This window comes from Nannospalax galili, unplaced genomic scaffold (genome assembly GCF_000622305.1).
Source record: "Nannospalax galili isolate Female #2095 unplaced genomic scaffold, S.galili_v1.0 scaffold4, whole genome shotgun sequence".
Taxonomy (NCBI): domain Eukaryota; kingdom Metazoa; phylum Chordata; class Mammalia; order Rodentia; family Spalacidae; genus Nannospalax; species Nannospalax galili.
This window is the reverse complement of record NW_008350321.1, coordinates 409,383-433,083: the sequence shown is the minus strand read 5'-3', so window position 1 is coordinate 433,083 and position 23,701 is coordinate 409,383. Positions and strand designations below refer to the sequence as shown.

General features: G+C 52.0%; 1 protein-coding gene across 1 annotated transcript; it reads left to right on the top strand.

Moving 5' to 3' along the window:
• Positions 1–2,041: 2,041 nt before the first annotated feature.
• Positions 2,042–23,412, top strand: Ppp2r1a (protein phosphatase 2 scaffold subunit Aalpha). The gene is made up of 15 exons (XM_008847432.3): positions 2,042–2,260; positions 9,544–9,634; positions 12,376–12,476; positions 13,510–13,742; positions 14,538–14,685; positions 14,779–14,934; positions 16,275–16,389; positions 16,496–16,566; positions 16,967–17,101; positions 19,576–19,749; positions 20,049–20,109; positions 20,677–20,831; positions 21,733–21,875; positions 22,746–22,837; positions 22,963–23,412. Exons 1-15 carry the CDS (start codon positions 2,183–2,185, stop codon positions 22,977–22,979), a joined length of 1,770 nt encoding a protein of 589 aa, XP_008845654.1. The 5' UTR covers positions 2,042–2,182; the 3' UTR covers positions 22,980–23,412.
• Positions 23,413–23,701: the final 289 nt, after the last annotated feature.

The following is a 23,701-nucleotide window of genomic DNA, read 5'->3' as shown; positions in this document are numbered from 1 at the left end:
TGTACAGGGCTTTGTAGAGATACAACCTCCACACACACACACGCACACACACACACACACACACACACACACACACACAAATAAAAAAATATTTAAAATACAGCAGTTTGCCTACATATCAAGTGGGAGATGTCTTCCTTTCTTCCTCTCTCTTGTGCTGAGGATTGAACTCAGGGCTTTGTGTATCCTAGGTAAGCATTCTACCACTGAGTTACAGCCTAGTCCTCAAGTGGAAATATTCTCAATGTCAAAAACACAAAACAAAAACCCAAAAACATAGAGACGTGTTAAGCCAGAATTAGTAGACTGACTAGTAATTCTGCTGGTCATTTTGAAACTATTAAACATAATGCTCTTTATATATTTTTGTCCTAATATACAGAACATGTAATTATATAATGTGTATTCCTATTATATATTTTATATACTTAAAAATTCAATGTTTCAAAATGTAAAGCTATCCTAAAATATAATCATGAAACATATAATTATATATATGCACAAACACACATATTCCCAAATTCAGATATATAACTGTCAATGTCACTAAAAATTAGGGGGTTTTCAACATCAGAGATAAAAGGGTATATCATATAAATAAAAAATCACAATGTGGCTAAGTGAAAATATTAGCTTCTATTTGGACTTTCATAATTCACATAAATTGATTTAAAATGTTCATATGAATTCAAGACTTATAAAAATGCACATTAGCCCCTGACAAGTCCAGAACCAATGACAACTTCGTGGCAACACAACCCACCCCCATCTTGTGGTCCTTAAAGATCCCAGGGCTTCATGAAGAAATGCCCTCCCTAAGGTAGTTCTGCATGAGACTGGAGTCTCTTATGTGTGAAATGAGATAAGGCAGGAAAGGCAGAGATTGCTACGAAGACCTAATAGTAATGACATTCCACGGAGAAGGGACTGTTACTAAGTCTCTTCTGAGCCTCCACTGGGGTCTGAGGCTCTTGTTTTCTGTTGATTTCAGAAGAGACCCATGAAGTGAATGTAGAAGAGCTGATAACAGAAGAAATCAAAGTGGAGAGCGTCCGGAGAGAGGGTTAAAGAAGAAAACATCCCTTGTAGACGGTGGACAATTGGACCATTGTGCCAACCTCCATATTGAGATACACTTTATACTTTTTTTTTTTTTTTTGGTCTTTTTTGAGACAGGTCTCTCTGTAGCCCCAGTTGGCCTTGAACTCAGTATGTAGACCAGGCTGACCTCCGACCTCACAAAGACCTGCCTGCTCTGCCTCCCCCAGTGCTGGGAAAAGTCCTGGGGCCACCAGACCCTGCTCAATGTCAAGTTTCCTGGGACAGCAAGGCCTCCAAAGGCTTGGCTTCCCATTACAGTGATTGACAGGCCCGTTTGGATGAACTCCTGGGGGTGGGGCGGGAAGGTATGTCTTTGTTCTTTAGAAAGCCACTTCCTGCTATCCAGAGAACCACTCAGAACCCACGCCTTTGACGAAATAGTTAATGAAAAAATAAAATGAAAACTGTAAAAACAGGCATGCTTTGCCAAGAGTACAGCCTTTCCTCAACGGGCCTGCACCTTTCTCCGTGGTTATTTTCAATTATGGGGGAAATGGTTACACTGTATCATCAGTATTGGCGGAACAAGGGAGGCGGGCGCCAAAGCTGATGATGACCGGGGAAGGGACCACCCTCCGTAACTTCCTGTACGGCTAATTTCTCACTAGTTACCTAGACGCTAGCTGGACCAGGTCGGTCACCGCCGCAGCTTCCCAGCCCAAGCTAGACTCTCCGTGACGTCACGCATCCCTCCCAACCCAGCCCAGCGCCAAGCTTTCTCCGCGCCCCCAATCCTACGCTCAGCTTTCATTGGCTAAACGCGCTGCCCGTCTCCGCGGTTGCTAGCGGCGACGTAGGCGGACATGGTAGTGGTCGCTAAGATACGATCACTTCCGGTTCCGCTCCGCGAGAGACAAGCCAATCTCGTTCGTCCGACCAATAGTGAATGGGAAGTAGGCGGGACTTGGTGTGTTCGGACCAAACAGAAGGGCCCGGCGCGGCCAATGGCGGCGGGCTAGCCCCTGTAGCGCGGCTTGGGCGCCCCCACGCCCGCCCTGCGTCCTTCCCCGGCACCGCCCCGCACGAGTCCCGGATTCCTCCGGCGGTGGCCGCAGTCTGACAGGAACGCCACCTAGCCAAGATGGCAGCGGCCGACGGCGACGACTCGCTCTACCCCATTGCGGTGCTCATCGATGAGCTCCGCAACGAGGACGTCCAGGTGCGGGGAGCCTTCCGTTGGCGTCTGCGGGGCGAGCGGGGCCGGGAACCCGGGCAGTCAGGGAAGGAGCGGCGGCTCTGCGTTCCCTGGAGTGGCGGAAGGCCGCGCCGGCCAATCCGCGCGCAGCTCTCATCCCTCCGGGTGCCGCGCCCTATAACACGGCGTCCGTGATTGGCTGCCGGCCGTCCGTGGAGGACAAGCCGTGAGGGTCCCGGGCCTGCCGAGTGCGCGCGGCTGCCCGGGGTCTGGGCCAGCTCGGCCCATGGCCTGCTGGGGGTCGGCCGGCACCGCTCGGTGACTGGCGGCGGACAGAGAGTGGTCTCCGGGGGATGAGATGGCGCGGGGACGGACGGACGGGGCGCGGGGATGGATGCAGGGGACCCGAGGATGGACGGATGGACGGACGGGGCCCGGGGACTGACGGACGGATGGACGGGGCCTGGGGATGGACTGGGAGCGGGGTGTCCCCTCCCCGGAGGCCCGGCTGGGTGCTGGAGACCGGGTGGAGTTTGCTCGGCTTCTAGAGTTTTCTGCAGTCCGGCCACATGGGGACTGAAGTTTTGTGGGGTGTCTCCTGGAGGAGGGGGCGAACACATGCTCTGAGAATTAACCGAACCGAGGATCCATCAGTCACCCCTACACACCCACCTGTCCACGCCGTTTGGGGGCAATTGCAAAACGGGGTGCTTGGGCAGAGTGACCCCTGTGGGTCCCAGAAGACGACCCCGCAGGGCCGCATCCCCACCCGACCTTGAGTGCTTGTTCTTCCATTGCCCCTGGCTGCCGTTTTCCACCTAATAATAGTCCTGGCTTCCCTGGGTTGTTGAGGAAATGCAGTCATGAAATAGAACTGGCTGCTGGTTTGGGCCCTAAATGTTAGCTGTGGTTTGGGGTAGTGGCTGTGGAAGAGGGGGGCCTCCCTTTGTTAGTTGGCATCCTCTCTGAGGCCTCAGTTTCTCCATGGTGCACTGAGAACATGTGCCACGGCGGAAGGCTCAGTTCCCGTGTCACACAGTCTGGTCTTGTGCGTCTGGGTCTCTGACTTGCTGATTGACGCAGGCAGGCCTCTCCTGTTAATGAGAATAATCTAGTTTTAAGGTGCCTGTGTGGATGTATTCAGTAAAGACAGGAAATGTATCGGGAATGTTGTTGGATTTAGGAGATACCAGAGTCAGGTGTGGTGGCGGCCTGTAATCCCAGCCCTCGGGATACATGCAAGTTCAAGGCTAGTCTGGCCTGGGCTAGTGATAGACTACCTCAACAACACAAAAGAGGGAATCAGTTGCTGTATGGGAACTGGATGTGAAACAGGTAGACAGAACTAAACATACAGTGTTGGCACATGGAAGAATGGTGATGGAAACAGACCAGGTTGGTGGTGAATCAGCAGATGTCTGTGGGCCTCTCCTGAGCACTGCTAGTGTGCTGTGCAGCAGGGGGCAAGGCAGACAAAACCTGCCCTTGTGGATTTACCTTGTACAGACAAATACGGTGTTGAATGTGGAAAATGTCCGGTGAGGGGTGTGGAATACGATTTCAGAGTGATTATGGGGAGGAGGCCTCCTGGAGAAGTTGACTTTTAAACAGGGCTGTGTTTGAGATCTGGGGAGGAGCTGTGAGATTCTGGGCAGAAAGCAGAGCTAGTAGATGGTGGGTTGGGAAATTGGGCCAGCCAAGAGAGGCTCCTTCAAGGACACCAAGGTTGAGATTGGGAGGGGAGGAGAGTGGGGATGAGCCGTCCAGAAAGCCCGAGTATGCGTGTAGTGGCTGGAGCTCTGAACTTGGGTGGTTTTGCCCTATGGGGGGACATTTTGGGCTGACATAACTGGGAGATTGCTGCTGCCTCTAGTGGATGGGGTCAAGAATGCTCTTGCACCGGCGGGCCCTGCTTAGAGCAACCAACCCACACAGCCAAAAGGTCCAACTTCCAAGGCCTGAGTGCTGAGGTTGAAGGAAGCAGTCTGATGAGACCGTCACCAAAGGCAATAAGGAACCTGGTTATCTTTGGTCATTGTGGGCGTTTCCTCTGGTTGATGGAACAGATTGCTGTACATTTAGAACATAAAGCTGGGCTGGGGAGATGGCTCAGCAGTCAGTGCAGTTCCCGGAAACCATGTTGGGCTACTCAGAACTAACTGCCTGTCATCCCAGCCCCTCACTCATGCACTTACACACACTCACACACAATTAAAAATAACAGTAGATCTTTAAAATGCTCTAAAAAGAACATCAAGTTATTCTGTGATTCTGGAGATCAGAAGCCCTTCATGGGCCTTACTGGGTGAAGATGACCTGAAATCTTGCAGATAATTCAGAATAGCTCAGCAGTGAATGTAGGTAAACTAGAGCATCCAAGGACAGCGTCCCACCTTTAGTGGAGGCTTGATTTTCAGGAGCCTCACTCTTAGGCATCCTTCTTGGTACCTGCTCCTTTGCGTCAGTACCCTCTACTATGAAATGGTGATTCTAGAAGAGGCCTCAGAATTCAGTGCCCAGTGTTGATTATCTATGTGGAACACACAGGAAGCAGTCAGTAGATATGAAATGCTATTGTTCCTGGCAGAATGTGGTTGTGATTGTTCCCAGACACCATCCCGTTGTTCTCAGGGCTGCTACGCCTCAGCGGCCAGTGCTACTCCTGACCATGCATGCATTTCCCTAACCCCACTGAGAGAGAAGCACAAAACATCTGCCTGACTTGAAAAAAAATCCTTGTAGTATTTCATTTGAAAAAGCTCAGGCAGGACTTTTCATTAGGAAATTAGTACTTGGGCCAGCAGAATCTGCACAGCCTACGGGTCGTATTCAGCACTACCTGTTCTTGTAAATAAAGTTTTGTTGGTGCACCATGTTTGTTTACATAATGCCTTGTTTCCCTGGTTGCTGTGGTGTTGTGAGTTAAGTTGTGGCATCCAGAGATGTGGTCCACAGGGAGAATGCTTACTGGTCATTTGTGGAACAAGTTTGCTGGGCACGGGACAGTGCACTGAGCACCTGTAGTCTGAATACCTGGATCCAGTGGTTGCTAGTGTTTGCCATGTTTGGTTTCTACCCCTTTCATAGATATATCTCTGCACGGTTAATCTTTTGGCTGAAAATAAAATTTTTATCTTAGAATGCTTCATTCTGAGGTATTTTTACTGCCAAAATGAGATTTTGAGCTTCTTTCCATTAGTCCAAAAGGCATGGTGATGTCAAATGCAAAGTTTGATATACACATTCTTTTCTTTTTTTGGCTAGTGGAGGGGGGGCTTTGCTTTTGAAACATGGTAAAGCACAGACTGACTTGAAACATAGGATCCTCCTGCCTCAGTCTCCCAGGCACTGGGGTTACAGTCTTATGCCAGCTCTTTATCAGAATTCTCAGTGTTGTCTCTGAGACAAGAGACCTTTAAAGGCCCTGACCCGAGACCTGTACTTGTGCAGGATCTCAAGCATTTGCAGACCTCTTCCCAGTTGACTGGGGCCTGAACAAAGAACAGGTACAATTGTACTCCACAGGCATTTTTTTTAAAGGGAACATGAAGTGGGGGCGGGGATGGATCTCAGAGGAGATGAGGGGGTCTGAATATGATCAAAATGTGTTGTGTGAAATTCTCAAAGAATCAGCACAAATATTAAAGCACAGAACAGGTGGATGGAGCCCATCCCCCACCTCTCTCCCTCAGCCTCTTTCCTGTTCTGGATCCTTCCAGGAAGAGGATCCCCTGTGTGGTCATCATCACTGCTCACTCAGGCATTACCTTCCACTCAGTAGTGTTACCTCATGACATTGTTGGGACAGCTGTGGAGCTAGGTAGAAAAGAAAAGAAAAAAAAAAAAAAAAAAAAAAAAAAAAAAAAAAAAACACCTTGTGGAGATGAAGACACACTTGGGGAGAGTGTCCTAGTCAGCCTGCAGTCAGAACAGCTGATTTGGACCCCAGCACTCTGAGCACTGCACTCCTAGCACTGGTCTAGGCAGCTCTCCCCTTTTCTGAGCCTGGGATTTTTGTAGAGCGACTTGGTCACAAGTTTTCTGCCCCTCCCAAGGGGTGGAGACAATCAAGTGAGAACTTATCATGTAAATACATCAAGCCAGACAGACCAGGTATGTGTTAGCCAAACATTCATTCTCTAGGGCTGCTGTAGCTCGCCACACACAGATGTGTGCCCTACAGTTCTGGAGGCCAGAAGTCCAAAGTCAGGAACTGCCTGTCATTCTAACAGTAGATCTTAAAAGTGCTCTAAGAAGAACATCAAGTTACCCTATGTCTGATTCTGGAGATCAGAAGCCTGTCATGGGTCAAGGTCTCCACAGGCCAGGATTGCCTGGAGGTTCTATACAGCTCTCCTACCTTTGCAGGGCTGTTGGTAATTCTTGGTGTTCTTTGGCTTGTGGATGTGCCACCCTAATACCCCCCCCCACACACACACACCCATGAGCATGCCTTCTGTGAGTGTCTTCATTTCTGTTGCTTACAAGGACACTCATTGGGTCTAGGACCAACTCTTAATTGAGGACGATCTCATCTTCGGTGCTTTACTGAAACACAGCAAGGATGCTGTTTTCACATTCGCCAGTACTAGTGGTTTTCCTCTGCTCTCACACGACAGTCCAGAGAGTCCTGTGATCCTAAACAGTGCAATGATTTCCACTAGTGGCCAGTCAGTTCTGCAGCACAGCCCCAGTGCTCTGGGCTTAGCCCGTGCTCTGTCATCCAAATCAGTTCTGATGCTGTCTACATGCAAGCAGTGTCCAATCCCACGGCAGATGTGGTGCCGGTGCCCTACAGTTGTGTCCAAGTGTGGTCAGACAGAGAGGGAATGGTCTAGTTAGTGCTGATTGGCTGGTTGAGGAAACCTGCCTGTTGGCTCCTGCAGTGTTCCTCCAGAGTGTGGGACAGGATGCATTTTGACATGGGCTATTGCAGTTTACTATCTGCGAGGTAAAAAGGCAGGGACGGTTGCGTAGAGTCTGTGACTCGCCTTGGACAGGAGAGATCCTAGTGCCTATGGCCCACCCTGACAGAGTCACAAGCCAGAAACTGAGGAAAAACATACGTGAACAAGTATGTTCAGATTTATTGATGATAATACAGGTCGTTGTTCAGTCCCGCTAGGCTAATGTTGTTATTCACAGTTAATGCTGTTCTAGCTTTCTTGTTGTTTTCTTTATTAACATATTAATTACATAACAATGATTTCATTGTAACACTTTCCTACTTGTGTATAATGTATTTTGATCATTTCATCTCTGTTACAATCTTGTCCCCCCACTCCTGCTGGCTAATTTCCTTCTTCCCAACTCTAACACTCTCTCTCTCTCTCTCTCTCTCTCTCTCTCTCGCTCGCTCGCTCGCTCTCTCGCTCTCCCTCCCCCTCCATCTCCCTCTCTCAGAATGACCCAATGGGTTTAATTAAGGTTGCTCATGGGAGCATTAGTAAGGTGTTATTTTTGACATGGTCTTACTGTGTAGCGCAGCTCACCTCCAACTCTGGATGCTCCTGCCTCGGCCTCAGAGTGCTGGGGTTGCAGTTGTGTGCCCATACGCCTAGCTTCCTTCTTAGGGTGATGTTAACGTTGGTCCTTTTCTTGTCACTGTTAGCCACACTGACTAAATTATCTGTTATGTTTATGTGTCTGCATGTACTGCCTGCATGTAGGTATATGCTCCTGTGTTGTGCAGTGTCCGCAGAGATCAGAAGAGGGAGTTGGATCCCCTGAACTGGAGTTAGGGATGGTTGTTAGCCAACACACGGGTGCTAAGAATTGAACCCAGAGATCAGAAGAGGGGGTTGGAGTCCCTGGAATTGGAATTGAGGGACAGTTATCTGCTATGGGGATGCTGGGACTTGAACCTGGGTCCTCTGCAAGAGCAGTCAGTGTGCTCTTCACCACTGAGCCATCTCTCCAGCCTCATTATTTTTTAATGAATATTTTTACTGTGTTTTTGTGCATTTCATACAACAAATCTTAATCATATTTAGACCTCCTCCTCCAGTAACCCCCCCCAAAACCACCCCTTACTACCACTGGATTTCATGAATTCTGTCATATGTTAAGGCCTATCTGGTCAGACTTTTGGTGCAAGTTCATCCCCTGAAGTCTAGTCAGACTATCTAGAGTCGTCACTCCCTTAAAGAAGATCATCTCTCCCTCATCCAGCAGTAATCAGTTGCCAATAGTTCCTCAGCTAAGCTTGGGGCCTGCTGCCCCTTTCCCCAGTTCTGTGCAGGTTTTTGTCTGATTGAGTCAGCATGGGTCTTGTTCATGCTGAAGCCATTGTTGCAAGTTCCCAGAGACCTGAAAGTCTGTTTCCTTATGTTTGTGCACCAAGAACACAAACATTAAAGTGACAGCAACTAATACACTCCTTTCAATAATACCCTTAAATAGCAATGGCCTCAACTCCCCAGTCCAAAGACACAGGCTAGTGGAATAGATTAAGAAACAAAACCTATCTTTTTATTATCATGGGAAGCTCACCTTCAAGGACAGGCACTACCTTAGGGTGAAAGGATGGAAGAAAGTAACAAGCAAATGGGACCAAGAAACAAGCAGGTTACAACTCTAATATCTGACAAAATAGACTTCAGATTGTTTACTGTTTTAGAGACAGGTCCCATAGCTGCCACTGTCTGGAACTTGCTTTGTACTCGGGATGGCCTTGAACTTTTGATGCTCCCTTTTCCACTTGCCTCTACCTCCCAAGTGCTGCGATTAGAGGGCTGTGCCACCACTTTGCATCTCTGCAGTGCTGGGATTGAATTTAGGGCTTTGTGCCTACTTGGTAGACACTGTCGGTTGGCCCACATTCCCAGCCCAGTCCCCACTTGCTTCCTGAGCCAGTTTGCCTCTGTAGAATGGGATTGAGACACGCTCCCTCACGGGATTGTTGTCAGAGTCCCATGAGATCGTGGGTGGGCATACCTAGCTTAGGACCTGGCCTAGTATAAACATGCCGTTGATGTAGCTGCTGTCAGGTGTGTGTAGCATGTCAGTCTGTGGCTCCTGCAGAAGTGGGGCATAGAGCAGAGAGGAGGAATTGGGGATATGGGGTGCAGTCTGTTAGTGAACTTCAAAGTACACTTGGACAGGTGTTGGGCTCTGAAAGACCCAGGGGAGATTCTGCCTTCCCTTGCTACCATTGCTGTTCCTGAGTTTTATTCGTGACCAGAATTGCTTGGTCCTCTTCATGCACAGTAGCAAGCCTTCCAGGGATGGATCTGATGGGTTCCAGGCTGTGGAGCTATTCTGAGTTTGAGATTCCAAATACTCTCCTTTGCTTGTTCTCTCCTTAGCTTCGTCTCAATAGCATCAAGAAGCTCTCCACCATCGCCTTGGCCCTTGGGGTTGAAAGGACCCGCAGCGAGCTCCTGCCCTTCCTGACAGGTAAGGATCTGTGGGGTCCAGATACAGTGAGGACGATTGGGTGGTTCTTGGTAGGTGAGCCAGAAGCCTCACTGTAATTTAATAAATTGTAGATCTACTTGTGCCCTGTGGAATGGGGGCAGGGCTCCACAGGAGGCCAAGTGCAGGCCTTCCTCAGAGAATGGTCTGGAATGATGGGCACTGGTGGAAGGCGTCTGGGGCAGTTAGAGCCCAGTTTGAATCTCAGCCTCAACGATTAGCTGTTCACTTTGGTTAGACAGGTTTCTAGTCCTTTGCATCTGTAAGTGGGTTGTTGTTGTGAACATGAGAAATCAGTGATAACTGGGAGCACTTCCTACATGCTTGCCCTGTGCCAAGCCATGGCTGGGCTGCTCTGTGAGACCAAGTTCACTCACAAGGTGGTTCCGGTGGTGCCCGTGTTCTTACATGTCCATCAGCACTGTTGTCCTCCCAGTCTGGCCGCAGCACCTAAGGCAGGGAATGCCCCTGCCGCTGTTCCGTAGATGAGGAGACTAGGCTTAGAAAGGGAGGGATTTGTTTGCCTGAGGTTGTCCATTTGGAGGTGACTGAGGGAATTTTATATTCTGGCTCCAAAGTTGGCAGTGTTGGTTCACTGTGAAGACTTGATGTCCCAACTGCCTGGTGACAAATCCAAACTTGCCTGCATTCCAGGACTGTGGCGTTGGGCAGGATACATCACATCCACCTGCCTCAGAGGCTTGATGGGTAAAATAGGTATATTCCTGTTCCTGAAGATTAAATAAGGCTCGCGTAGGGGTTGGTAATGGCCAGGCCTGTGGATGCTGCTTGGGCTTGGTCCTTAGCTCCTCCCAGGTGCACTGTGTATGAGGTAGCAGTGTGGTCATCTTCACCGGATTTCTGTCCTCGCTCTTCTCACTTCATCCCCAACACTCACTGCTGGTCACATGGCAGCTGGAGGTTTAGAGTGATTGTATTGGAGAGGTGGCAGGCCCAGATGCTTGCCCCACCTCTATCCGACCTGTGGGGAACTGAGGCCTATCTGGGTTCAGTGACTAGCCCACAGTGGCACAGCTAATGACCACATGCTCATGTGTGACTCTGAAGACTGCCTGAGCAGGTGTCCGTGTGTGGCATGAACAGACGGCCCCAAAGCTTTGGATGCAGGGACAGGTTGTGGGGCAGTGGGTCGGTACGAAGAATAGTTACATGGTTAAACGTTACAGGGAAAAGGAACCTGGGTTAGAAACAAGCAGCTGTGCCATTTTGCTACAGCCTGGGAGTTGGCCGCCTCTGGGGCTCAGATGTTTGTTCTGGGAGCCGTGGAGAGGGTGGAATACTCTGTGCAGCCTGTTCTGCAGGAATCGTCTGGTAGGTGCTGTGGGTTAGAGGAAGTGCCTGAAGGCCACTGGTGAGGGTGACCAATCAAAGTCATGAGTGGAGGCAGGGCCACCAGGAGAGACGTGGTAGGTAGCTGGTAATAGGGTGGATTCTGCAGGCTTTAAGTAACATATGGAGCCACTGAGGGTTAGTCCTCGGGATGGAGCAAGGCGCCATTGTGGATAGCTGCTAGGACGAGGTGTGAGGTGTAGGAACGCCTTATGGATGTGTAGAGTTTGTGCTGAGAGGGTGGGTGAGGAAGAGGAGTAGCTGGAGGACTAGTGGAGAGGCTGTGGCTGAGAACACAGAGCCTGCAGCCAGACTACAGGTAGGACTTGGCTGTGCCTGCTTCCTCCGCAACATCAGAATGATCACAGTGCAGGCTAGAGCGACCAGGAGGATTTACTGAGTTTTGTAGGTAAATATCTCCTGTATGATTATTTTAGAATTATGTGTGATACCTTAACACTAATAATCCAGGTAGGAAGAATTGGGCCTTTCAAGGCAGGCGATGCTATTTCAGGTAACACAACCTGAAGGCCTCTGAGTGCACATATGCAGAACGTTCAGAATGAGTTTTCTGAGAGGGACACACTGCCACCAAGGTGCTACTCAAGCAGCAGTGTTTCTGCAGTTCTGAAGTCCGGACATCAAATCAGGGTGTCAGTAGACTTGGGCCAGGCTTCTCCTTGGACTACTATGCTTGGCTTCCTCATGGCAAGTCCAAGGTCAAGGGCATTTAAATGCTGGTGAACAGTCAGTGACTCTGCCTACTCTGCTGGAGGTCAGCAGTTCCCACAGCCCTGGGAGGAAAGGCAGGAGCCTGGGAGGCCTGGGAGTTTGGGGAGTACAGACTTCCTGTTCTTGGCAGGAGCTGGGGCTCACAGGAGTCATCCTTGGTGTGGTCGGTCATAGCCTCTGACCAGGGTGCTGGTAAAGGTGGTTGTGAAGGAAGGGGATGAGTCCAGGGAAAGCGCCTGACTTAGTCTAGGAGTTCTTGGGAGTTCTGCAAGAAGCAATGCTGAACCAAGTCTGGTGAGGTAGAGAAGAAAGTCCTGACTGAGGAGGGAGGGTCCTGACGGAGCCATTGTGAGCAGAAGCTCCCTTTGGCACACCCCATGCTGCATGTTCGTGGTCTCACTTTCTCCTCATTGAGGGAGCCAGAACGGGGGCTCGGTGGTACTGCTCATCCCCCATCCCACGTCTAGCACAGGCAGAGAAAGTAGTGGTCCCTGTGCCCCAGGTGGCATGACAGAGCAGCAGACAGAGATGCTGGGCCCAGACAGTGAGGAAGCAAAGTGGTGTTTGTTCAGAGCTTGCGTTGCTGAGGCCGGGGGTCAGGTCTTGTTAGGTATTTAATAGAGCTGGTCTCGGTCCCACAGACACCATCTATGATGAAGATGAGGTACTCTTGGCCTTGGCGGAACAGCTGGGAACCTTCACCACTCTGGTGGGAGGCCCTGAGTATGTACACTGCCTGCTGGTGAGTCTGAACGCAGGGAAGTCCCCTTCCCTCCTCTCTACCGTGAGTCTGAACTGTGCTTCTGCCCGTGGGAGCCAGGGAGGGCAGGACTTAGGGGGGCTGGAGCCCACCTCAGAATGCAGGGCCTTTAGGTACCATTTTAACCCAAGGCAGTAGTAGCGTTGGGTCCAGAACTGGCTTTCCCTCCTCCTTCCTGACGCACAGCAGGGCCAGCTGGCACCCACATGCAGGACTATGGATTTGAGATGGCTAGGCTTTACCACCTACATGACTTTTCAGAGAGTTAACCTCTCTGTGTCCCTTGTCACACAGCACGTGGAACAAAGTAAGGACTATCAGGTAGGTGCTACCCTTGTGACTGGAGTAAGGTGTCACATCTGACCCTCTCAGTCAGAAAGTCCTTTGGCAGCTGATCCACCTAGAATGTCAGGAGGCCAAGCATCCCCTCCAGATCACATGGCTAGTAAGTTGCAGAACTGGGGTGCCAAGGCTGTGTGACTCCACCAGGCCCCACTGTGCTGCTTCCTGTGCATTTCTAACCTGATCGGTGACAGCTAGAAGCACAGGGTCGGATACCAACCAGCAGGACCTGCCACATGGGGAGCAGAGCCAAGAGGTGCTTTGAATCTGGGTGTTTAGCTCTTCCCAGCTCAGCATGTTACATGGCCTTTATAATGTACTTGCCTTTATAATGAGACCAGTGTGAATCCTGCCTCCTGGAGTCCTCTGGGTACAGGAAGTGCCCTGCCTCTGAGCAGTACAGCAGCCTTGCCTGACGCACAGCACGTGCATATTTCAGCCAACATCAGCAGTGACAATTGCACATTAGAGCAAAGCTCACATGGGCTCCGTCTGAAAAGTGGTTCATGGACCCCAGTGACGTTTTCAAGGATCCTCTTGGGAGGCTTGTTGGGTAAATGGTAGGGTGGGGTGGTCAGGAGTCTCAGATGAGCCCAAGAAGAGCCATGAGGGTGTTTCCCAGAGGGGAGACTGTGGGAGAACACTGTCTGCTGACCCTGTCCTCTCACCACAGCCACCGCTGGAGTCACTGGCCACAGTGGAGGAGACAGTGGTTCGAGACAAGGCAGTGGAGTCCTTACGGGCCATCTCACACGAGCACTCGCCTTCCGACCTGGAGGCTCACTTTGTGCCGTTGGTGAAGCGGCTGGCGGGTGGAGACTGGTTCACCTCCCGCACCTCGGCCTGTGGCCTCTTCTCTGTCTGCTACCCCCGAGTGTCCAGTGCTGTGAAGGCAGAACTTCGACAGTGAGTCCTCACCTGCTACTTGGCAGCCTGCCTCCCCCAGCTGCTTGTTACCTTCTTGAAGCCTCAGCCCCCAGGTCTACCCAGGGCCCAAGGTCCCTGAGCTCCCTGGCTCCCTCTCATCACTTCTCAGAGGCCTGTCCATGATGGTGGTCTCTGGACCCCGCAGGGTAATTTGCCCAGTCTGCCTCAGTGGAAATTGATTTGGGCCATTGGTTCCTGTGGGGATTTAAAAGAATGGTTGGTTACACATGGCATGTGCAGAACAGAGTGGAGAACATAAAACATTCAGCAAACTTGTCATCTTGTTGTCTCGCTGCCCTGGGTCTAGGACTCTCAGTAGATTTGCCTTGCGGCCATCTGCTATATTACACTTGAATGTCAAGCCCAGATCCCGAGCTATGACTCCACAGTACTGGTTGATAGCTCTGCATGCACATGGGTGTCTGTCCGTCAGTCTCCATGTCCCTGAGGCAGTTGCTCCTGAAAAGGAAGTCCTTTCAGCAGTGCTCTAGTTGCACACTCTCCGTGGCCTTAATCAGTCTTCAGTACATCCACTGTGTGTGGATCCTGCTGTTCAAACATCTCCATGTATTGTTCCGTCACATTGTCCTGTCAACCCTGGGGGGTTGACACCCATCCCATTTTATAGACTGGAGGACAGAGGGGCCACAAATTGTGCAAGATCACGTGGTCAGTGCTGGCAGCAGAGTATCTGCAGTCAGCAGTGTTCTCTGCCATGCTGCCTGCTGCCCAGGGGTCCCTAGGATTTCTGCTGAGCCCCATCCTCCATCCCAGGTACTTCCGGAACCTGTGCTCAGACGACACCCCCATGGTGCGGCGGGCCGCAGCCTCCAAGCTGGGGGAGTTTGCCAAGGTGCTGGAGCTGGACAATGTCAAGAGTGAGGTCATCCCCATGTTCTCCAACCTGGCCTCTGACGAGCAGGTGCGCCAATCCCCAGCTCTGCCCTGCCCTTGCCTGCCCAGGAAAGGGAACCCTAGAGCTCAGTGGCCACCTGCTTCCCCATCCCTTCTCCAGGACTCGGTGCGGCTGCTGGCGGTGGAGGCGTGTGTGAATATCGCCCAGCTTCTGCCCCAGGAGGACCTGGAGGCCTTGGTAATGCCCACCCTGCGCCAGGCTGCCGAAGACAAGTCATGGCGTGTCCGCTACATGGTGGCTGACAAGTTCACAGAGGTAGGTTGACATGTGGTCTCATGGGTGGGGTCACTGAGGCCTTATGAGGGGAAGGAGGGCACCACACATGAGGGTTGGCATGCTAAGGCCAGCGCAGCCCTCTGCTGAGTCATATGGTCTCTGTGTGGGTCTCTCTGTTGCATCTCACTGCCTGCACCAGCCCTGGGTGTTTGATATGGCGACTGGACATGCCAAGTCTAGGCTCTGTGGAAGAGTGTTCCCTATCTTTATGAGCCTTTCCTAAGATAAAACACTCTCAAGGGTTGGTGATCAGAGCAGTGCCATGGGCTAGGACAGGGACAAGACCCTGATACCTGACAGACAGGGCGGTACTCTTTAGCTGGGGTCCAGATTTCCTCAGCCTGTAGCACAAGCATGTCTCGCTCATCCTTCAGTACTGGGATTGAACCCAGGGCTTTCCACGTGTTCGGTAAACTACCACCGGGCTGTGGTTGCACTCCCACTCCCTTTGGTGGAGGTCCTGGGGTGCAATGATGTCCTGGCTTTCATGGAGGGGGCTCAGGTCAGCATGAAGAGAAAGTAGTGTGGCGTGTCCCTGGAGCTGAGTGCATAGGTGCAGGGGCCCTGGTGGCACTGAGAGGAGGGGGAGGGGGAGGGGGAGAGGGAGGAGGAGGAGGAGGAGGAGGAGGAGGAGGAGCTCCAGCTGGTTGTGGAGGATGAGTATGTGGGAGCTAGGACAGGAACCATATCTCAGCAAAACAACAGCGTGTGCAGAGGATGGAAGAGAGAGTAAGCATGCACAGCTACATGTGGGGCTCAGTGAGAGGGGGGCAGGAGAGTTGGATCAGAGAGGCTCCCCCTGGTGATGATGCTTACCCCACTGGGATTTGCTGGAACACCCAGCCCCAAATACCGTTTCTCTGAGCCCAGTGAAGATGTTGGAGATATTGCTATGCAGAAGTATGCACGCTGAAGGGCTTAGCACCACAGTACAGGCTTGAGGGGTGGGGTGCCAGGGGCCCTGGTCCTTCTGTCTGAGCACAGGAAATGGGCTGACCCAGGCATTGGAGGACAGGGACCTCAGGCTCTTGAAACTCTGCTCAGCTCATAGCAGAAGCAAGTGAGTGACTGTTGGTAAATAAAAGACGGCATTTGCAGAGGTAGCCAGAGCTCCCCCCCCACACACACCCAGGCCATCTCTTGTCTGTTTGGTTCTCCGTGTGAACCACCTGCCCCCACTGCTCTTCCACAGCCAGCTTGGATCCTTGGATCCTTGACACTGGCGGGGTTTATGTGTCTTCTTTTCAGCCTTGTTTCATTGTAATTACAAAGTGACTCTCACTCTCGCTGCCTCTTGTTCCTTTTCCCTTTGCATGCAGCTTCAGAAGGCTGTGGGGCCCGAGATCACCAAGACAGACCTGGTACCTGCTTTCCAGAACCTGATGAAGGACTGTGAGGCCGAGGTGAGGGCCGCAGCCTCCCACAAGGTCAAAGGTTGGTGCTGGCAACCAGAACACAGCTAAGGTGGGTGGGTGTCCAAGGGGGCAGAGGTCAGACCAGGACAGCCAGTCTAACCAGCACCTTCCTGTCCCTTCCACAGAATTCTGTGAAAATCTCTCAGCTGACTGCCGGGAGAATGTGATCATGACACAGATCTTGCCCTGCATCAAGGTAATGGGGTGCTTGGTTGTAGGATTTGAGCTGTCACAGAGGGGGTGAAGATTGGCTTTGGGTACAATCAGAACCAAGCTAGGTTTCAGCCCCTTAGGGACACACTAGGCCTGTTTAACCATCAGGGATTCTGGCCATGGGAAATCCGAGGGTTGGTACTGACCCTCAGAGGCTACTGAGTTCCCTCCTCCACAGTGTTTGGAACCAACAGTGGCTGCTGGGAGCAGGGTCACAGAACTCTGAGAGAGGATGTGTAAAGAAGGGAGTGTGCCCCTCGTGCCCTCTTGTGTGGGAGTAGCAAGCCCAGCCTTGGTCTCAACTTTAGGGCTGGTGTTGGTATGGCCACTTGCCTCTCTGGGGGCTTTCTTGAGCCTGTCTGCTCCTTCCTTCCCCTCCCTAGGAGCTGGTGTCAGATGCCAACCAGCACGTCAAGTCAGCACTGGCCTCGGTCATCATGGGCCTCTCTCCCATCTTGGGCAAGGACAACACCATCGAGCACCTCCTGCCCCTCTTCTTGGCTCAGCTAAAGGACGAGGTGAGAGAAGCCAGGAGTCTGCAGCTCTGTCTGCACTGCTGCTGCTCTCACCTGGTGGGCCAGCAGTGTCAGAGTCTCAGCAGACACTCCTGCTGAGGTGGTCACGAACGTGAATGTCCACGTGCACTCATTCTTGGTCACGCAGTTGAGGACCTCAAGAGACCATGGTTGTCTGGCTATAGGGAGGTGTAGATGGCAACCTCATAAGTTAGATGGTAATGTCATAGGTGTAGATGGTAACCTCATAGGTGTAGACGGTAACCTCATAGGTGTAGATGGTACCCTCATAGGTATAGACAGTAACCTCATAGGTGTAGATGGTAACCTCATAGGTTAGATGGTAACCTCATAGGTTAGATGGTAACCTCATAGGTTAGACGGTAACCTCATAGGTTAGACGGTAACCTCATAGGTGTAGACGGTAACCTCATAGGTGTAGACGGTAACCTCATAGGTTAAATGGTAACCTCATAGGTGTAGATGGTAACCTCATAGGTTAGATGGTAACCTCATAGGTGTAGATGGTAACCTCATAGGTCCACTAAGACACTCTAGGTACTGGAGCAGATGGGTTATGGTTAGGGTTCAGGTGAGGATGGCACACTAGAGATCCTAAAATGCAGTGACTTAAGTCAAGATTGCATCCCTTTTGTGGTCCTGCTGTTCCTGAGGTCCCTCCGTTCCTGCTGACTTGGGTCTCTTTGTCTTAGGCCATAGCTCATCTTTCATTCTCTTCCAGTCTCTGGTGAAGAATCTGGCACCAGCTGGTGGTAGGTCTGGTCTTCCCGTTGATGAGACCATTGTGACTTCTAAATGACCCATGGCCACTCATATGACCACAGCTGGCTCTTCGGGTAGCCTTGACTACAGAGATCAAAACAGGGCCTTAGGGTGACAGTTGGTGAAAGAAAATTGGATTTGAATCTTTGGGCAAGTGGTTGACCTGGGAGAGATCTGTGTCAGGAGAGAACCCTGTAGCCACTGTGTCAGGAAAAATCAGTGCAGTGGCCAGAGGTTGTGGGGAGCCCAGAAGGGCTTCTGGGGTCCAGGAAGAGCCAGCCTGGACAGGTGATGCTGTTCCTTGGTGTTCTTTAATATTATTATTATTTTTATTTTATGTGTATGAGTGTATTGCCTGCGTGTATGTAAGTGCACCCGTGTCGTGCAATGCCTGCAGAGGTCATAAGAGGGCGTGGAATCCCTGGAACTGGAGTTAGAGACCCTTGTTAGCTGCCATGTGGGTGCTGGGAACTGAACCCGGGCCCTCTGCAAGAGCAGCCAGTGCTCTTAACCACTGAACCATCCAGCCCCTCATTGGCGTTCTGTAACAGCACTTTCATGATGTGTCCCAGTGTCTGATTGTACACAAACATGTGCACAGTTGCACTTTTCCCAAGACTGGGACAAAGATGGCCTCATGGCCAGTTCTTGCTCCACAGGTCTTTAGAGAAAGGGAAGTTGAGTCAAGTTGTGCTGAGGTGCAAGTCCCAGGCTGTTTCCGGCACTGCAGAAAACAGGAGCTCATCCTGTGTCTGGCTTTTACAGAGGAGTCGATCTTCCCTTCTCAGTGGGGCCTGTGCCCCAAAGGCACCAGGACTAAGTGTTCATGTGTGTTTTCCTGTAGATTTGCTTGTTGGCTCTGTGGGAGAAGACTGGGTGTGTATGAGTACGTGCTGTAAATCAGAACACATACTACTAGAGTCAACCATTCAGAATATATTTCATTTGTTTGTTTGTTTGGACAGGGTCTCCCTGTAGCCCCAGCTGGCCTGGAACTCACCGTGTTCCAGGCTGGCCTTGAACTCACAGAGACCTACCTACCTCTGCCTCCCAAGTGCTGGGACTACAGGCGTGTACTACCACACCCAGCCAGGATATATTTCTTTATTCTTTCAGACATGAACTGAATACCTACTGTGGGCCCCAAACTCTTGGCTACTGGAAACAAATACAGAGATGTGTTCCTCGGGTGGGGTTTAGGCAGCAGGGCATAGAAATAACATGAAGGGTACAGACTGCGTCCCCCACGCTTGTCCCTGTGTCCCAGGCACCAGGTACCTTTAGCCCATCACAGTGTGTCAGTCAGTGGCTCCCCTGCCAGGCTGCAGAGCCTCCTCTGCCTTCATGCTGCAGGCTGACAGCAGAAAGGAGCCCTTGTCTGAGGCCTGGCAGGCAGCAGAGCCAGAAGCAAAGTCACGTCCCACAATGTTCTATTTTTCATTGTGATTCCTGCACATTCTTTGAAAACAGCTTAACATGCCCTGTGATGTTGTAGGATTTAGCGAGCTGCTTACTTCATAGTCCGTGTTACTTGATTTGGGTGTGCCTGTAACATGGCTCCAGGACCAGGAGCTGGTTTGGGCAGTGGGCACCCAGGACGTGATGGTAATGTTCAGATTCTTCTGGGCTCTTTTGACCCTGTCTTGGGGTGCTGTGTGCAGTGCATTCTCTTGACCCTCCTGTCCTTTCCCCAGTGCCCCGAGGTGCGGTTGAACATCATTTCCAACCTAGACTGTGTGAATGAGGTGATTGGCATCCGGCAGCTCTCACAGTCCCTGCTCCCTGCCATTGTGGAGCTGGCTGAGGATGCCAAGTGGCGAGTGCGCCTGGCCATCATTGAGTACATGCCCCTGCTGGCTGGACAGCTGGTAAGTGTGACAGCCATGCTGCCCCTGGGGTTGTAGACTGCCAGGTCCTGTCACGGCTCATCATTAGGGATGCAGTAGTGTGCCTGGGGACTTCCGAGGCTCAGTATAGGCAGTGACAGCTGTGTAGGGAACTGGAGGACTGAACCCAGGAAGCTGGTCTTTAGCAGGTAGGGAGAATTTAGATAGATGGAGGATGAAAGAAGCAGCTGCTGGACTGGAAACTGTCCACTCTCCATGGGATCACTGGCACCTGTCTGCCCATCCTTCCCTGGACCCTGACTAGTCTTTTTCTGATGCAGGGTGTGGAGTTCTTTGATGAGAAACTCAACTCTTTATGCATGGCCTGGCTGGTGGATCATGGTGAGTCTCTCCAACAGGATAGCTGAAGGATTAGCAGCCCAAGGACTGACAGATGGACTGCTGTGGGTGCTCACCTAGACCCACTCAAGTTTTTAAGGACCCCAGAGAACTGTGGAGTGGGGGGTGGGGGTAGCGGGTCTCCTAAGGGCTGCCTGATGGTGGAGTTGAGGCCCACCACATAGAGAGCAGGGCTTGACTGCCCCACGTCTGTCTGTGGAGCCTTTGGTCACTTGGCCTCGTACAGCTGTCCCCTCACCCAAAACATGAGGCTTCTCATCCCAGTCTTGGGCCAGTAGGAAAAGGCTCGTTGTAACCAAGGGCGCTGTGTTCTCCACCAGGCAGTTCAAAGTAGTGTGTGCTAAGTACATGGCTTTTGCAAATCCTGGACTGGTCAGGGGACGCTGTGAGAGGAAGTGCAGCGTGCCCCATTCTTCTCCTTGGCTGAGCTCAATGGCTCCTGTGGCCCCAGGGACCACAGTAAACAGTAGCGAGTGTGACTGCTAGTCCCCTCCTTTGAGTGTCCCTCCTGTCACCCTGGGTCACCTCCCCTTCCCTCTGCTGCTGCAGTCTACGCCATCCGGGAAGCAGCCACCAGCAACCTGAAGAAGCTGGTGGAGAAGTTTGGGAAGGAATGGGCCCATGCCACTATCATCCCCAAGGTCTTGGCCATGTCTGGAGACCCGAATTACCTGCACCGCATGACTACGCTTTTCTGCATCAATGTGAGCACCCCAGCTGCACGCCAGCCCACCCCTGGGGACCTGGAGTGCCCCAGGAAAGGAAGGCCGAAAAGGGCCTCTACCCAGATATCTGCTTGGAAATGAAGAAATGACGGGTGCTGGGGCGGGTCCCTGGGGGACCACAGTCCACAGCTTCAGGCTCCAGGGTCAGGGCCAGGCCTTGGGACCGAGGCTTGTGCTCTGAGAGGGCTGGGAGCCTTGAGGTCGGTGAGCAGCACCCTCTGCTTCTTGATGAACAGGGCACGCAGCGCGATGTACTGGCCAGGCATGTGGCTCGGGTTACACTGCAGTTACATGCCAGCTCTGCTCTGGCCACCTTCTGTACCTAGCCAGTCAGTGCTTCAGGTCTCGCCTGTGAGGGAGTCTTGCTCGTATTCGCCACACCTAACTCATCAGACTGGAAAGTAACCCGGGGTTACACGTGCAGAGGGCATAGGACAGTCCTGATACCAAAATCGGAAGGATGCTTTCTGTGCATTTTGGTTATTATTGCCCTGCCGTCCTGGCATGCATTCTACACAAGCTGGTGGGATGTACAAGCCAGTGTTGCTTAGTGTTCTGGGTATTTCTTCCCATGCCACAATTTAGAGTCTGTAGCATTAAGGAGGTGCTGCAGTGGTGGGAATCACCTTGCGACCACTGAGGAGGAAGGAATCCCAAGGACAGAGGCTAGGGCCCCCCAAATGGACACTTGGTGTTAGGGGAGTTGGGAGGTGCAGGAGGATAAACTGTCCCTACAGTGGTGCCTCTAGACCCACATCCTCCCGCGTTGCTCAGCTCTTCCTGGATGTGATGAGCCGGTGGTATGCTTAGAAGAAGGGAGACTTGGGGATTTAGCAGTGAGCCTTGCATAATTGTCCCTCTGCTAATCACTGGTCCTCAGGTGCTGTCTGAGGTCTGTGGACAGGACATCACCACCAAGCACATGTTGCCCACAGTTCTGCGTATGGCTGGAGACCCAGTTGCCAATGTCCGCTTTAATGTGGCCAAGTCCCTACAGAAGATAGGACCCATCCTTGACAACAGGTGAGGCCTGGGGCTTGTTCTGGGCATTAGAGTCATGGACTGATGAAGATGGATCCCAGGGTTTGAAACCTCCTTGCTCTGTGACCCTAGTCTGTCTCTTCCTCTTCACAAATTGTTTTCTCTATTGTAGAACGAGAAGTCATGTGGATATTACTTGCACTAGCAGTGTGTGTATGTGCATGGCCAGCCCGTGCACTAGCAGTGTGTGTGTCTGCGTGGCCAGCCCTTGCGCTAGTAGTGTGTGTGTCTGAATGTGAGCAGTGAGAGCCTTGGGCATATGGAGGGAGCTGTCTGTGCACTGGAAGAGCGTATTTGCTGCCTGTACATCTTATTTCTCTCCGTTCCGCAGCCTCACACCTTTAACTTGTCTCTGAGAACTTCCTGCCTTCAAGTGTAGGCAAGTTCCCTGTGACCCACAGACGAGAGTAGATGCCTGCTCTGGCCCCAGGTCTTCCCTCTTAGGATAGCTGATGTGGCAGCTTGGCCTTCGTGGCTGAGAAGTTCCCTGTTCGATGTTGCCTCATCCATTTGTCAGGCCCGTGTTTCTCTGGTCCAAGATTGCAAGGGCAAGACTGGAGTATGCCCTCTGCGTTCATGTCCTCTGTGTTCACGTCCCACACAGTGCCTCCCGCCTGTTCCCACCCTGGAGATAGCTGCCCTTGTGTAACTGTTAGGCTTCCAGCCTTCGGGATATTCGTACCCTGGGCCTCGGGGATTTCTAATTTGAGTGCTTGTGTGTGTCCGTGTCCTGTACGCTGCAGGCTCCTTCGTCCTTGTGTGGCGTCTGTCTCTCTGCCTCCTTGCACAGGAGCCTTCAGCCTGCATGTGAGCCCCAGCACAGCCTGGCTCACTTTCTCCCTCTCCTCGCAGCACCCTGCAGAGTGAAGTCAAGCCCATCCTGGAGAAGCTGACCCAGGACCAGGATGTCGACGTCAAGTACTTTGCCCAGGAGGCTCTGACTGGTAAGGACTTGGGAGCCGGTGGTGGGAGGTGGTCTGCAAAAAACGGGGGCTCCTGGGAAAGGAGCAGAGTTGCATGTATGGGCAGAGAGCTGTGGCCCTGAAGCTGCTGTTCCTTGTTTCCCCAGTTCTGTCTCTTGCCTGATGCTGGAAGAAGACCATGACCAGCCTCTGGAGTCCACCCTGCAGACCCCACCAAGGACCTCCCTTGGGGAGGTGGTGGGGGGCCAGTGACTGTCACTCCCCGTGCATGGTCTGACCCCAGGCCCCTCCCTCAGCACGGTTCCTCCTCTCTGTCGTCTGGGAAGACTTCTTTCTGTCCACCTCCCAAGGGGCTGGGGCAGCACAAGGTGGGATGGAGCGGCGGCCCTGGAAGGGAAACTGCTCCTCCCACACTGGGGAGAAATGGGAGCACCCTAGGTCACTGGCTCCTGCTGCTGTAACGGGGACCCTTCCCCATCCACCTAATGCCTCCCTTCAACCCGTCCCCCAGCCATGTTTGTTTTGTGTCAACTGTGCCATTTTTATTTTATTCCTTTTCCCCACTCTTCACAGAGAAATAAAGGTGTAGAAATAGCTGCTCCTCCGGTCTTAGTCATCAGCATGGAGGAGAGGGCCCGGCCTGTCTGCTCTCTGGGGAGACAGTCCTGGAGCTGTCGCATCGGCCATCCTGAGAGTGAAGACTTGGGCCCTGCAGAAGTGCAATGTGCTGAAGGGCACGGAGGTGCAGGGTGCAGCTCTCTCTCTGCACTGGCAGAATGCTCGGTTCTGTGCACTGTTAAGGGAATTGGCAACCATGGCCGGATCGTAGGGCCAGTGAAAGCCTGTGAATGTGAAGAGCCCTGTGGGCTCCTTGCTGGGTAGTCC

Bases quoted from the DNA above. Each gene is read 5' to 3' on its own strand.
- Ppp2r1a (XM_008847432.3), top strand. From the start codon at position 2,183: ATGGCAGCGGCCGACGGCGACGACTCGCTCTACCCCATTGCGGTGCTC. The intron at 9,635-12,375 runs GTAAGGATCTGT...TCGGTCCCACAG, and splicing joins GCTCCTGCCCTTCCTGACAG to ACACCATCTATGATGAAGAT. The intron at 16,567-16,966 runs GTAATGGGGTGC...TCCCCTCCCTAG, and splicing joins AGATCTTGCCCTGCATCAAG to GAGCTGGTGTCAGATGCCAA.